Below are 16307 nucleotides of genomic sequence, written 5' to 3'. Positions count from 1 at the left end.
AGTCTCACGTCTTGCCGAGCCTTTCTCTGCTCCCATCCCACACTCACCTGTGGTATAAGTGTTCAGGGTCTGCCTCAGCTCTGCCTGTATGCTGAGCTCCCAGAAGGCGGCTACACCTGTGATTTTCCTTTCCTTTCTACACATAGGGTCTTACACATTATTGCAGTTCATTAAGTGTTTGTTAAAAAAAAAGTGTTGAATGAAAAAACGCTTAGAATTTTAAAAAATAATTTCAGACTTACAAAAAAGTAGTGAAAATAGTATAAAATTCCCCTTCACTCAAATTCCCTAATAGTAACATTCTCTCTCTGTGTATATGTATATACACGGACACATAAAATACACATATACATAAAATACACATATGTCTATATAAAATTATTTTTCTGAACATTTGAGACTAAAATTGCAAACATAATATCCCTTCACCCCTAAATACTTCAGAGTGTATTATCTGAAAAGAATTACATTCTCTTATATAATTAAAGTATAATTGTCAAAATTAGGAAATTAACACTTAATCCGTTCTAATCTCTCATTTACAGATCTTACTCAAAACTCACCTGCTGCCCCACTAATGTCCTTTATAAAAAAAAAAATTGTCCTGGTCCAGGTCCAGGATCACACATTACATGTTGCTGCCGTGTCTCTTTAGCCTCCTTTAATCTTCTGTAATATCTGTTTGGTTTTCATGATCTTCAAGCATGCAAGCCATTTATTTCACAGAATGTCCCTCAACTTGGATTTGTCTGACGTTTCCTCATGATTAGATTCAGGGGATGTATTTTTGGCAGGACTATCACACAAGTGGTGTGTGTCCTTCCCTGGGCATCGGATCTGGAAGCACATGTTGTTTGTTCCGTTACTGGGGATGCTAACTCAGATCACTTGGTTTAGGGGATATGAAAGAGGTTTCTGCACCATAAGGTTATTATTATTCCCTCTATAATGAATAAGTATCTGGTGAAGAGATACCTTGAGACTATGTAAATATCCTGTTTCTCATTAAACTTTCACTCTCTAGTTTTAGCATCTATTGATGAATTTCTAGATCCATCATTCCCTGTAGGTTATTAGTTGTTGTTCTACTATAAGTAAGAGCTTTCCTATCTCCTCCATTTATCTACTTATACTAATATGGATTCTTTTTTAATTTAATGGGTTATAATTCCTTCCTATTATATTTCTTTTGACATTCAAATTCTTTTCAGATTTAGCCAGTGGAAGCTCCTTCAAGCTAGTCCCTGTGTCCTTTTGACATGATTCCATCACTCTTTAAGTACTTCCTTGTTTTCTGGCACAGTAAGATGCTCTAGGCTCACCATGCACTTGCCCAGCCCCAGCCCTGAAATCAACCATTTTCCCCAGAAGCCCTGGTGAATAAATATTTTAAGTACCACCTAGAAACCACTCAACACTAGAAGTGCATACCTGGGGAGCAAATTTCTGCTTTGGATGCACCTGGTCCCCAGCACACACCCATTTCACTGGTGACACAGAGCAGCCACAGCCCAAGGAAGTGGTGCCCTTTTGGGGACTTTATCATCCTCATCCTATCCACTTCACTTAAAATAAATTCCACTCCCCCAAACCCAACCTGGATTTCTTTTGATTGTCTTGTTTCTGCAATGTTCTAAGACTTTATATGAAATAGATAAAGTTGATTAGGAAACAGGTTGCCCTTGATTTTGTATCTTATGTTTGCAGAATAAAAATTATATTTAATAGTTTACTTGGGAAACAATAAGTAATTGCTTGTTGTATGCAGACTGAGAGTCCAGGTGTAGGTAGCCTGGTGGGATATTTCATCCATATTATTGTAGAACCTCTCTGGAGCTATCCAAGCCCATCTTACAGACACAGCATGTTTCTGTCTTGGGCAGAAACATGTAGGAGTTGGAAGCATTTGAAATTTGGATTTGTCATGCTCTGGTTGGTGATCCTGGGAAAGTACCTGAAGTCTCTGAAGTTGAGATTCCTTATGCCTAATATGAGAATGGCACCCCCGTGGCCAAGGGTGATTTGAGATAAAGATTTTTGGAATCAAGCACTTTGTGATCAGGAAAGAATCTTCGGTTTCCTCTAGTTTAGTCCTCGCCTTTTACAGGTGAGAAGAATGTAGCTCAGAGAGGATGGGTGGGCTCCCAAGGGTACCCCAAGCTGGGACAGGGACTGAGGCCTCCTGACCTGTAAAGAGGCCCTTCCACTACTTGTGCTCCAAACCATGGGCTGTGGCTCATGGGCTTTGGGAAAGGATACTGCATAACCAAAGGCATTGCTGCCACTGATCTGTTCACCAAATTGTAGGTTTGAGAAGATGATCAGCGGCCTGTACTTAGGTGAACTCGTCAGGCTCATCTTGCTGAAGATGGCCAAGGCAGGCCTCCTGTTTGGCGGCGAGAAATCCTCCGCTCTCCACATTAAGGGCAAGATTGAAACACGGCACGTGGCTGCCATGGAGAAGTAAGCTGCTGGCAGGGTCCTTTCCACCTTGACTCTGTGGAGGGTTAGGGTGGGCAACCAAGGAGTGGTGTGCTCGTGGTGGTGGTGCACAGAAGGAACCAGATCTTCCTTCTTCACAGGACAATTTCATACCTGGACACAGCTTCAGGTGGATTAGCAATGCCTGCCATGCCTCACATGTGGCTTCTTGTTGGTTTCAGCAGCCAGGGAGTCTGCTGTCGGAGGTCTGCACCCTCCTCATGTTTTGTTACCTTTTTCCTCACTGAAGTGGTGACGTAACTTTTTTTTTTTTTTTTGGCGGTGTGCTGGCCTCTCACTGTTGTGGCCTCTCCCGTTGCGGAGCACAGGCTCCGGACGCGCAGGCCCAGCAGCCACGGCTCACGGGCCCAGCCGCTCCGCGGCATGTGGGACCTTCCCGGACCGGGGCACAAACCCGTGTCCTCTGCATCGGCAGGCGGACTCTTAACCACTGCGCCACCAGGGAAGCCCGGTGACATAACTCTTTTAGGGTCAAAGACCCCTTTGAGAATCTGATTTAAGTTCTGGACCCTTTACCCCCAAAATGCACATTTGCACGCCATTTTGCTTATAATATCAGGGCATCCTTGGACCCGTTAAAACCCAAGCATGGAATCCAAGTTAAGAATTCCTGCTGTAGCAATAACCTTCTCTACCTGGTGCTGTCAGGGACTGGCTTTGGCTTTGGCTTTGGTGATTGGGGGGCTCACACAAAGGTGTGCAGTGGGGAGCTGACTGGTGGTGGTGGCTGGCCCCAGTCGACCCAGGATCCTGTTCCTCAGGCTTAGAAACCCTGGCATTACCCTGAGCTTTGCAATCAGCTTGGATTCTGAGTTCAACAGGGTGACATCTGACTTCCAGAGTCTGTGTTTATGCAGAGCTTGGCAGAGACTGAGTTTCTGTCAAAGGCAGTATAGCACAGGATGCTTAAAGGGGTGGGCTCTGTAATCGAACTGCCTGAGTTCAAATCCTGCCCCTTGCACTTACCAGCTTTGTGCCTGTGGACAGGTTACCTACCCTGTCTGTGCCTCAGATCCCTCTTCTGTGCAGTAGGATAATGACAGTACTCCCCCAGGATTGTTGTGAGGGCTGAGTTAACACATGTCAAGTCCTTAGACAAGCACCTGGCACATAGTGTGCCATAAATAGTGGCTGCCGTGATCATTGGTGAAATCGTCATTATTATCACATGACTATGTGCCAGCCTGTTTATTTTCACAGTCCTGGGAGGTGGGAATGCTGGCTCTCTGAGGGGGACTCCCACGGGATGGAGAAGTGTGGTCCTCTCATTCCTATCCCCTGGCTAGGTATAAAGAAGGCCTGGCTAATACAAGAGAGATCCTGACAGATCTGGGCCTGGAGCCTTCGGAGGCCGACTGCGTCGCGGTCCAGCACGTCTGCACCATCGTTTCCTTCCGCTCAGCCAATCTCTGTGCAGCGGCCCTGGCAGCCATCCTAACACGCCTGCGGGAGAACAAGAAGCTGGTGCGGCTCCGGACCACGGTGGGCATGGATGGCACACTCTACAAGATCCACCCCCAGTGAGTGCTGGCCGCCGGCCCACACCCCCTGCAAACGAGTCCAGTCTGTCTGCTTGGAACTGAGTCCAGTTTTGTCTCTAAACTACGCTGCTTCTCTGGGTTGCTGGACCCAACTGCCTTCTGTGGTTCTGAGATTACAGGGGAAGGGGTGAATTCAGAGATTACATTCATCTAGCTGGCTGGGTTGCTTTAGGGGATCATTCTTAAAGGAATATTCCGCTAAAACCAATTGCCCGACTAGCAAAGCCGTGTATTTATCCATCTGTCTATCCATCTGTTCATCTATCTATCCATTATTATTATTATTAAATACGTGCTATGTGGTAGGATTGGAAAGTAAGATACACCCAGTTAAAAATGGGGAAAAATCAGGATGGCAGGGGTTGCCAAGTCCACATGAAAGATACCAGTAGGAAGACAGTATCGTTTGAGTCTACTTGGGGGGAAAACAATAACAGCAGTAAAAGACACTATTCAACTATTCATTCTTTCATCGCTTTTATCCTTTTGCCTTTATTCCTCAAAGTTTCATTAAGCACCTGCTACTTGTCAGGCTCCGTTGTAAGCTCGGTAACAGAGCAATGAAGAAAACCCAGTCCCTACCCTTATGGAGCCTAAGTTCTGTTGGGTTGGCAGACAGTAAACAAACAGGGAAATGAGAATTTCCCAGAAGGAGGGAGCACAAAAGTCCCTCTGACTAACAGAGGTGTTATTGGAAGTCAGGTGGGTACACCTGGGAAGAGCTAGGGAAAGAACCCTTCCCCCTTGGGCAGAGATGATGTTCAGCCAATACATTACGTGTGGACATGCCCTACTGCTTACAATATTAGTGATAAAATAACCACTTCTTTGAGCCTTCCAAGTGTCCCTTCCACTGTCCCAGCTGCCCTGGTCCCTACCCCTAGTCACCCCCATCTTCCCCCTCCATCCAGCAACTGAAGGGGTGAGCCTTGGCCCAGCAGGGCTCCCCGGGAGCCCGTTCCTCTGCTACACCTGTGTCTGTTCCTATTGGCTGGGCCCGGGCCTTGATGATTTTTACATATTTTGCCATCCCCCTCCACCTCCAGATACCCAAAACGCCTGCACAAGGTGGTGAGGAAACTGGTCCCGAACTGTGACGTCCGCTTCCTCCTGTCGGAGAGTGGCAGCACCAAGGGGGCCGCCATGGTGACCGCAGTGGCCTCCCGCGTGCAGGCCCAGCGGAAGCAGATTGACAAGGTGCTGGCTTTGTTCCGGCTGACCCGAGAGCAACTTGTGGGCATTCGGGACAAGATGCGGGTTGAGCTCGAGTACGGGCTGAAGAGGGACACCCACCCGCTGGCCACGGTCAAGATGCTGCCCACCTACGTCTGCGGGATGCCAGATGGCACAGGTGGGCCGTGCACAGCTCCCTTCTCTGATGGGCCACCCAGAGCTCGTATCAAAACTCCTTAAATCCAGTTAGGTCTTTTGTTTCAAGAGCCTTGGGTTCATGTCTGTAATGGAGGGAGGAGGGTTGGGGTAGAAGGTTAGTACTCTGCTCAATCTGTTTGCTTTGGCTGATCCACGGCACTGGCAGTGAAGATTACCTAAGTTAGGTTCCATGTGTGTGAAGACCCACATGCTGTTCCCAGGGGCTGCCATCTGGACACTTGGAGTGTCTGGCTTGTCTTCCACCCTCTTCTCTGGCTCTCTTCTCTCCTGGGGCTTGGCTCTCTTCCTCTCCCCTCTCTTCACTTTCTGCCCCTGACTTTTCCGATACTTGATCCTTCTCCTGGTCCTCTGTGCTCGTCTGACGGTAGCCACGAAACAGTGAGGTCAGTTCTTTAGACAGGTTACTCCACCTCTTTGAATCTCATGAGTCTCACCCAGATATAATGACCTTTGTAAAATGCTTCATGGCTTTAATTTGCTTTTGAACGTTTAATTTCATTTTGTGCTCACACCTACTCTGTATGTTATATAAAGAGAATGATTCCCATTTTATGGATGCCAAAACTGAGACTCAGAGAGGTTAGGTGACATACTCAAGGTCACACAGTTGTACTTGGAATCTCTCAACAACAAAGATCTTTTCTAGAGCCAGTATCGTTTGAGGCTACTTGGGGGGAAAACAATAAGAGCAGTAAAAGACGCTATTCAACTATTCATTCTTTCATAGCTTTTATCCTTTTGCCTTTATTCCTCAAAGTTTCATTAAGCACCTGCTACTTGTCAGGCTCTGTTGTAAGCACGGTAACAGAGCAGTGAAGAAAACACAGTCCCTACCCTTATGGAGCCTAAGTTCTGTTGGGCTGGCAGACAGTAGACAAATAAACGCCAGGTGATGCCATGTAATGACAGGGCTATGAAGAAAAATAGACCACCGTCAGGGGTAAGAGAACTGTCTGAGAGTGAGGTCGTTGGCAAATTCAAGGAACAGCAAAATGACCAGTGTGGCTAGAACAGAGTGAATGAGGCAGGGAGAGAGGTGAGGAATCACACAGAACAGACTGACATGCTCTGCAATGTCAGAGAACCGAGAGGCACTGCACTGGGGGGCCCTGGACGGTGATGGACGTCAGACTCAATACAGTTTCTTATTAGTCAGGTGGGGGTGTGAGAATCCAGGGAAGGGGCGAGCAGGACAGAAGAATCATTTCATGCTCAGGATGAACAGCTCCTCTAGGCCATATGACAGGATGGAAGCACCTTCCCGAGTCCATTGTAGTCAGGTAGCCTGGCCTGGATTCACCCTCAGAGCCTCCCTGAGCATAAGTATCATGTGTGGCCTTTACCAGACAGCAAGAAAAGCAGGCTGGCCTCAGATGGGCTCAGGGTGCCTGCCCAGTGCCCTGACACTGTGCTTGGTGACCGCCACACCCCTTTGGCCCATGAGCCCCAGGCAGGCAGGCTCTGGATCTGCTCACTTTCAGCATCACCTCTTCCTCCCAATGCCTGCACACAAGGCCCTGCTCGGTGCGTGCTGGTGGAATGCAGCCCCCACTTTCTCCACCACAGAGAAAGGAAAGTTCCTTGCCCTGGATCTCGGGGGAACCAACTTCCGGGTCCTCCTGGTGAAGATCAGAAGCGGACGGAGGTCAGTGCGAATGTACAACAAGATCTTCACCATCCCCCTGGAGATCATGCAGGGCACTGGCGAAGAGGTAAGTGCCGGGCAGGGGGATCCGCACTCCGAGGTGCCAGCCTGCCACCCTGTACAGTGCAGGCCTGGCATGACTCCCGCTCTCTGCCTGCAGCTGTTTGACCACATTGTGCAGTGCATCGCTGACTTCCTGGACTACATGGGCCTCAAGGGAGCCCAGCTGCCTTTGGGCTTCACATTCTCATTTCCCTGCAGGCAGGCGAGCATTGACAAGGTAAGACGGCCCAGCCTGGTGGGTCCATTTCCTCCTACACCTGGGGAATCTCGAGACAGCTCTGAGTCACTGTTCATTTTATTTCGGGGTCTCAGGTTCAGGGCAGCTGGGGAGACATGATCGAGAATTTGGACCATTTAAGTTTTTTCTATTTACTGTGTCCCCTTTTCATTATTATTGTTTCTTTGATTGAAGTTTACAAAATAATTTAGTGTACTATACAATAAAGGGACACTTGGATAAGGCTACTGTTAAAAGAGAGGTCAAATCATATTATCGAGAGATAAGAAGAGGTAAGGACCAGTTAAGGCCAGTTATAACTCTTAGTCTACAATATTACCTGGGTCTTCCTGTGTAAACAGGGAAATGCAGTAGGTCGTAGGGTTTTTCTTGTCTGATGAACAAAAGCATACCAGTGCCTCAGAAGAAATGCATTTCTTTCCTGATATTAGAATTTCAGGAGTTTATCACATAGGCACTTACCTAGTTGACATTGAAGAACATCACAGATAATGATTTTAATACATTACTCATAATAATTTAGAAATGTACATCACAAGATTTTTCTTGGAATTCTTGGATAAAAGCACCATTCACCAGCTTATGGAGAACAGAGTACTCTCTCTTGCTCTCTGATAGGCTTATGTCAACCAAACTTACAGGACTGGCATAAAAGCAGAACACCACTCCTCAATTTATAGAGAGAACTCTGGTCAGCACAGCAAGTCAGCCAGAGAGCTCATGACAATAATAAGAATGACACCAAAGATTTGTTAAGATTTTGTCTAATCCAGTCAATGTCCCCATGATGTACACACTAGTTTTGCTTTGTTTATTTTACCATTTCTTATTGTGGTAAAATAGATATAACATTTACCACTTTGACTGTGTTTAAGTGTACACTGGTACACTTAAAAAGTACAAGTGTACTGTGGCGTTAAGTACACTCACATTGTTATGAAACTGTCACCACTATCCATCTTTCGAACTCTTTCATCTTCTCAAACTGAAACTCTATACCCATTAAACAATAACTCCTCACTTGCCTCTCTCCCAGCCCCTGGTAACCTTTATTTTACTCTCTGTCTCTATAAATTTGACTGTTCTAGGTACCTCATATAAGTAGAATCATAACAGTATTTGTTATTTTGTGACTGGCTTATTTCACTTAGCATAATGTTCTCAAGGCTCATCCACGTAGAATTTCCTTCCTTTTTAAAGCTGAGTGATATTTTATTGCATGTATACACACTATTTTTTTTTTTTTTTTGCGGTACGCGGGCCTCTCACTGTTGTGGCCTCTCCCGTTGCGGAGCACAGGCTCCGGACGTGCAGGCTCAGTGGCCATGGCTTATGGGCCCAGCCGCTCCACGGCATGTGGGATCTTCCTGGACCAGGGCACGAACCCATGTCCCCTGCATCAGCAGGCGGACTCTCAACCACTGCGCCACCAGGGAAGCCCAGAAAAAACTTTTGACAAAATTCAACACCCATTTATGATAAAAACTCTCCAGAAAGTAGGCATAGAGGGATCTTACCTCAACATAATAAAGGCCACATATGACAAACCCACAGCAAACATTGTTCTCAGTGGTGAAAAATTGAAACCATTTCCACTAAGATTAGGAACAAGCCAAGGTTGCCCACTGTCACCACTGTTATTCAACATAGTTTTGGAAGTTTTAGCCACAGCAATCAGAGAAGAAAAAGAAATAAAAGGAATCCAAATCAGAAAAGAAGTAAAGCTGTCACTGTCTGCAGATGACATGATACTATACATAGAGAATCCTAAAGATGCTACCAGAAAACTACTAGAGCTAATCAATGAATTTGGTAAAGTAGCAGGATACAAAATAATGCACAGAAATCTCTTGCATTCCTATACACTAATGATGAAAAATCTGAAAGAGAAATTAAGGAAACACTTCCATTTACCATTGCAACAAAAAGAATCAAATACCTAGGAATAAACCTACCTAAGGAGACAAAAGACCTGTATGCAGAAAACTATAAGACACTGATGAAAGAAATTAAAGATGATACAAACAGGGGCTTCCCTGGTGGCGCAGTGGTTGGGAGTCCGCCTGCCGATGCAGGGGACACGGGTTCGTGCCCCGGTCCTGGAAGATCCCACATGCTGTGGAGCGGCTAGGCCCATGGGCTGTGGCTGCTGAGCCCGCGCGTCTGGAGCCTGTGCTCTGCAGCGGGAGATGCCACAACAGTGAGAGGCCCATGTACCGCAAAAAAAAAAAAAAAAAAGATGATACAAACAGATGGAGAGATATACCATGTTCTTGGATTGGAAGAATCAACATTGTGAAAATGACTATACTGCCCAAAGCAATCTGCAGATTCAATGCATTCCCTATCAAACTACCAATGGCATTTTTCACAGAACTAGAACAAAAACGTTCACAATTTGTAAGGAAACACAAAAGACCCCGAATAGCCAAAGCAATCTTGAGAAAGAAAAACAGAGCTGGAGGAATCAGGCTCCCTGACTTCAGACTATACTACAAAGCTAAAGTGATCAAGACAGTATGATACTGGCACAAAAACAGAAATATAGATCAATGGAATGGATAGAAAGCCCAGAGATAAACCCACACACATATGGTCACCTTATCTTTGATAAAGGAGGCAAGAATATACAATGGAGAAAAGACAGCCTCTTCAATAAGTGGTGCTGGGAAAACTGGGCAGCTACATGTAAAAGAATGAAATTAGAACACTTCCTAACACCATACACAAAAATAAACTCAAAATGGATTAAAGACCTAAATGTAAGGCCAGATGCTGTCAAACTCTTAGAGGAAAACATAGGCAGAACACTCTGTGACATAAATCACAGCAAGATCCTTTTTGACCCACCTCCTAGAGAAAGGGAAATGAAAACAAAAATAAACAAATGGGACCTAATGAAACTTAAAAGCTTTTAGACAGCAAAGGAAACCATAAACAAGATGAAAAGACAACCCTCAGAATGAGAGAAAATATTTGCCCATGAAGCAACTGACAAAGGATTAATCTCCCAAATTTATAAGCAGCTCAGGCAGCTCAATATTAAAAACACAACCCAATCCAAAAATGGGCAGAAGACCTAAATAGACATTTCTCCAAAGAAGATATACAGATTGCCAACAAACACATGAAAGGATGCTCAACATCATTAATCATTAGAGAAATGCAAATCAAAACTACAATGAGGTATCACCTCACACCAGTCAGAATGGCCATCATCAAAACATCTACAAACAATAAATGCTGGAGAGGGTGTGGAGAAAAGGGAACCCTCTTGCACTGTTGGTGGGAATGTAAATTGATACAGCCACTATGGAGAACAGTATGGAGGTTCCTTAAAAAAGTAGAAACAGAACTACCATACGACCAAGCAATCCCACTACTGGGCGTATACCCTGAGAAAACCGTAATTCAGAAAGAGTCATGTACCACGATGTTCACTGCAGCACCATTTACAATAGCCAGGACATGGAAGCAACCTACGTGACCATCGACAGATGAATGGATAAAGAAGGTGTGGCACATATAGACAATGGAATATTACCCAGCCATAAGAAGTGAAGTCATACAGAGTGAAGTAAGACAGAGAAAAACAAACACCGTATGCTAACTCATATATATGGAATCTAAAAAAAAAAAAAAAAGTGGTTTTGAAGAACCTAGGGGCAGGACAGGAATAAAGACGCAGACGTAGAGTATGGACTTGAGGACATGGGGAGGGGGAAGGGTAAGCTGGGATGAAGTGAGAGTGGCATGGGCATATATACACTACCAAATGTAAAATAGATAGCTAGTGGGAAGCAGCTGCATAGCACAGGGTGATCAGCTGGGTGCTTTGTGACCACCTAGAGGGGTGGGATAGGGAGGATGGGAGGGAGACGCAAGAGGGAGGAAATATGGGGATATATATATACATATAGCTGATTCACTTTGTTATAAAGCAGAAACTAACACACCATTGTGAAGCAATTATGCCCGAATAAAAATTAAGAAAAACAACAACAACTAGAAATAGAACTACCATGTGACCCAGCAATCCCACTACTGGGCATATACCCTGAGAAAACTATAATTCAGAAAGAGTCATGTACCACAGTGTTCATTGCAGCACTATTTACAGTAGCCAGGACATGGAAGCAACCTAAGTGTCCATCTACAGATGAATGTATAAAGAAGATGTGGCACATATATACAATGGAATATTACTCAGCCATAAAAAGAAACAAAGTTGAGTTATTTGTAGTGAGGTGGATGGACCTAGAGTCTGTCATACAGAGTGAAGTCAGTCAGACAGAGAAAAACAAATACTGTATGCTAACACATATATATGGAGTCTTAAAAAAGAAAAATTTCTGAAGAACCTAAGGGCAAGACAGTAATAAAGATGTGGATGTGGAGAGTGGACTTGAGGACACGGGGAGGGGGAGGGATGGGCTGGGACGAGGTGAGAAAGTGGCATGGACATATGTATACTACTAGATATAGAACGGATGGCTGGTGGGAAGAAGCTGCATAGCACAGGGAGATCAGCTTGGTGCTTTGTGACCACCTAGAGGGGTGGGATAGGTAGGGTAGGAGGGAGATGCAAGAGAGAGGGGGTATGGGGATATATGTATATATATATAGCTGATTCACTTTGTTATATAGCAGAAGCTAATGTACCATTGTAGAGCAATTATACTCCAATAAAGATATTGAAAAAAAAATTAATACACATGGGAAGGAGGAAGCTGTGTGCAGCTGTCCGTGGTCCTGAATGATCCAGGGCACAGGTGCACCTCCTGACTCAGGACACTGGGCCTTCAGGCCTCTCTCCCAGCAGTTCTGACAGGTTCATGAAGACACAGCTAAGAAGGAGGGGAGACCAGTGGACAGCTGGGAGCAAAGCCATTGATGGCTGGGGAGAAAAAAGAGAGACTTAAAAATTGAAGTAGAGTTGATTTACAATATTATATTAGTTTCAGGTATACAACATAGTAATTTAATATTTTTATAGCTTATACTCCATACAAGGTTATTACAAAATATTGACTATATTCTCTGTGCTGTACATTACATCCTTGTAACTTATTTATTTTATACCTAGTAGTTTATACCTCTTAATCCCTTTCACCTATTTTGCCCCTCTCCTCACTCCTCACCCTTCTGGTAACCACTAGTTCCCAGAAGAGAGACTTAGGTGTGGTACATATATACAATGGAATATTATTCAGCCATAAAAAAGAATTAAATTGGGTCATTTGCAGAGATGTGGATAGACCTGGAGACTGTCATACAGAGTGAAGTAAGTAGAAAGAGAAAAACAAGTATCGTACATTAACGCATATATATGGAATCTAGAATGAACTGGTTTGCAAGGCAGAAATAGAGACACAGATGTAGATAACAAATGTATGGACACCAAGGAGGGGAAGTGGTGGAGGGGGATGAACTGGGACATTGGGATTGATATATACACTAATATGTATAAAATAGCTAACTAATAAGAACCTGCTGTATTAAAAAAATAAAATTCAAAAAAAAATTAGAAATACTTTTTCTCGGTATTATAAAAATTATACAGGCTAATTTTAGGAAAATTAGAAAATATAGGCAAACAAAAAGGAGAGACTAAAAGGTACCAGTAATCTTGTACACAGAGGGAACCACTGTCAACCCCCTGGTGTGTGCATTGTTCCAGGCCTTTTTCCAGATTTGAGTGTGTGTGAGTTTTAAAATAATAATAGAATAATTCACCATCTATATTTGTTTAATGTGAGTTCACTTAACAGTGTATGGTGAGCATCTTTCTCTAACATCTAACGTCTCTTAAAGCATTATGTTTTTATGGTTGTAGAGCATTTCCTATATTGATGTACAAGATGATAGATCCATATTGTTGGAATGACAGGATGCCTCTAGTTTTTCCTGTGAAACAATGCTTTGATTAACATTTTGCAGCTTTATCACAAAGATGTGATTGATTGGGTAAATTAGAACTGGCCTTTGTTCTGTGCAGTCATGGCCAGGGAACATGCGTTGACCCTTGATAAATATGAATTGCTGCAATTATTCCTCAGCAGTAGACCTTGTCTGAGCATCACGCTCTGTGGCACCTCTGGGCCCAGTGTTAGGGCTACAGATGGAAGCACAGTCAAAAGCATTTGACTACCCGTCAGCTATAGTGCCTTGCATCTATTTGATGCTGAGATTGTGTAGTGGTCCCAGCAAACTATTGCGCAAATGAATTTGCCCTCCTTTCTTACAGGGAACACTCATTGAGTGGACCAAAGGCTTCAAGGCTACTGACTGTGAAGGGGAAGATGTGGTGGACATGCTCAGGGAAGCCATCAAGAGGAGAAATGTACGTTATGGTGTTAAGGCTCATGCCTGACCTTGCCCCTTCCCCGAGGCCCCTCTGCTCTGCCATCCTATACCCAGCCCTGTGACTCTGGCCTCTGCCCACATCAGGCTGATGTGCCCCTCCTGAGCCTGTTTGGCTTGCGCATCCTACTTATAGTAGAGCTGCTTCCTTTGCAGGAGTTTGACCTGGACATAGTCGCAGTTGTGAATGACACAGTGGGGACCATGATGACCTGTGGCTATGAAGATCGTAATTGTGAGGTTGGCCTGATTGCAGGTAAGTGATCAGGCATGTCCTATTGGCCTACTCCCATCTGATCTTTTAGAGGTTCCCTTTTAACATAGTGAAGGGCAGGGGGCCATTGTTCCATTACATAGAGGTTCTGAAGCCAGCTTTCTCCAAAGTAGAGACAGAGTTAAGGTTGGGATTCCAGGTCTCCTAATTCTCAAATCTTTACTTAACATCTTTTTCCCTAAGGGTCCTAAGCCAAGGTTTTCTTTTCTGTTGAGGAAGGAGAATAACGTAGAAAGAGGGGACTTTCAAATTAGCGCCTTGGGGCAGATTATTCTGGGAGGAAGGAGACCCCAGTTGGATCAGGTTGGCACGGGGCTGAGGGAGCTAGATTTTCATGTTGGCTCCAACGTGCACCTCCTCTGTTCTCTGACCTCTTCTGGCTGTCAGGATGCACAGGATGGAGAAGAGTTGGAAAGAAACCTAGGAGAGAAGAAGGGAGTGGCCTGAGGTATGATATAGGCCTTTTAAGGGTCTTTTGGAAAAGTCTGGCAGTGTTTAAGTGCAAGGGTCGATTCCAGGGGGATACTCTAACAGGTGAGGGGACAGGTGGTATTTGAACAGGTGGAGACAGGGGTGATGGGCATTCTCAGTGACAGGCACGGGTTAAGTAATCACAGAATCTGGGAAAGTTGTTCCAGCTGGTTGTCTGGGCTTCCTGCGTTTAAGTAGTACATAGAACAGGAGATGGGGATATATTGAGATGTCTTCAATGCCAACTAAGAGGTTTCATCTCACTCCAACACTTACCTACTTTGTGACCTTGGGCAGGTTGCTTATTCTGTCTGGACTTGAGTTTCCTCATCTGTGGGAAGGGATGGGCTAGATCTAGGAGGACAAAGAGGTAAGATTTGTTTGATTGATGATAATAGTTGCCTGGACTGTTGTGTTGAGAATAGTTCTGAGACCAGGTCATGGACAAAGGAGAAGAGGGTGGCTTTCAGATGCCAGGTGTCTACTTATCCAAGACCAGGTATTCCTCATGGTCCCTTCCAGCTCTGACTGCTAATTCTGTGACTGCTTGGAGCTTACTTGGTGTGCCTGTGGCTTATCAATAATCATGAGGAGAAGGAGGAGGAGGATAATGATATCACAGGTACCAATTCTATGTGGAGGAAACTTACGAACATCATCTCATTTTTTTTTCTTTATAACAAATCTATAAAGCAGGTATTATTTCCTTTTTACAGATGAAGTAATTGGCTCTCTGAAAGATGAGATGCTTGTCTAGGGTCACCCAACTATGAGTGTAAAGCTAGAGTCCACACCCAGTTGTATCTGACTCCAAACCTAAATTCCTATCTACTGTACCCTGCTGGCTCTTTAAGACGTAGTGGTGTCTTTTGAAGACTAAAGTCCTATCTTGACCTTTTAGGAACAGGCAGCAACATGTGCTACATGGAGGAGATGAGGAACATTGAACTGGTGGAAGGGGATGAAGGGAAGATGTGCATAAACACAGAGTGGGGAGGATTTGGAGATAATGGCTGCCTAGATGACATCCGGACCCAGTACGACAAGGAGGTGGACGAGGGGTCCTTGAATCCTGGCAAACAGAGGTGAGGAGGGCAGATGTGTGCATTTATGCAGGTTGTGCAGTATACGACTTCAGCAGATCTAAGGGGGCGCCATTTTCATGTTACAGACACCATAGTTTGTATATTTATGACAACTCTCCATCAGATGTTAGTGAAATGTCTTATTTGAACGAAAGCATAAAGTTATGACAAGTTTCCAACAAAGAGAAAGAAGGTGAGCCTCTTTCTAATTACCACAATGTACCATAAGGTCTAGTGGTGGCTTTGGAAGTGAGGCAGAGGTTGTCAAAAAGTCCATTCACTGTGGACTGGGTGTCCCAGAGGTGGGACATGGTGACTTACTGGGCCCTCTCAAGATGGGCTTCTAGTAGGTCCAGTTTAGAGGTCAACATCCTTAGTCTTTCAAGAGCAGGCTGCCAGGTTGGTGATCTCTGTTATTCTGGGGGTGGGGAAGTGGCTGCAGGTGATGGGTGGGAGTCCTGGTTCTCAGCCATGACGTTGTGTCCCAGCATGGGTCACAGTCACTTTGTGAGGTGTATTGCAATTGATAACCATACTAAAAATACTGAAAATAATGATGGTTTAAAAAAAACACAAAACAGAGTACATGTTCACTTGCATTCTCACATACCTTCTTGAATAGGAGAGAAAGGGGTAGACAGGGATAGAGCTAGCGTGTGGTGGATTGATCATTAGCCTGAGCCCATCCATTACGACAGGGATCGGCAAACTTTTTCTGTAAAGGACCAGATAG

General features: G+C 44.7%; 1 protein-coding gene across 1 annotated transcript in view; it reads left to right on the top strand.

Annotated features, from left to right (window-relative positions):
- HKDC1 (hexokinase domain containing 1) overlaps positions 1-16307 on the top strand; it is a 69102-nt gene that overhangs the window by 19019 nt on the left and 33776 nt on the right. Inside the window, exons 8-15 of the mRNA XM_079900401.1 lie at positions 2308-2463; positions 3789-4022; positions 5090-5394; positions 7002-7147; positions 7241-7360; positions 13629-13724; positions 13901-14000; positions 15391-15574. Coding sequence (XP_079756527.1) covers positions 2308-2463; positions 3789-4022; positions 5090-5394; positions 7002-7147; positions 7241-7360; positions 13629-13724; positions 13901-14000; positions 15391-15574 — 1341 coding nt within the window. The remainder of the gene's footprint in view (positions 1-2307; positions 2464-3788; positions 4023-5089; positions 5395-7001; positions 7148-7240; positions 7361-13628; positions 13725-13900; positions 14001-15390; positions 15575-16307) is intronic.

Source organism: Stenella coeruleoalba, assembly GCF_951394435.1.
Source record: "Stenella coeruleoalba genome assembly, chromosome: 16".
Lineage (NCBI taxonomy): Eukaryota > Metazoa > Chordata > Mammalia > Artiodactyla > Delphinidae > Stenella > Stenella coeruleoalba.
Note: the sequence above shows the minus strand (reverse complement) of the source record. Positions and strands in the feature narration are given on the sequence as shown.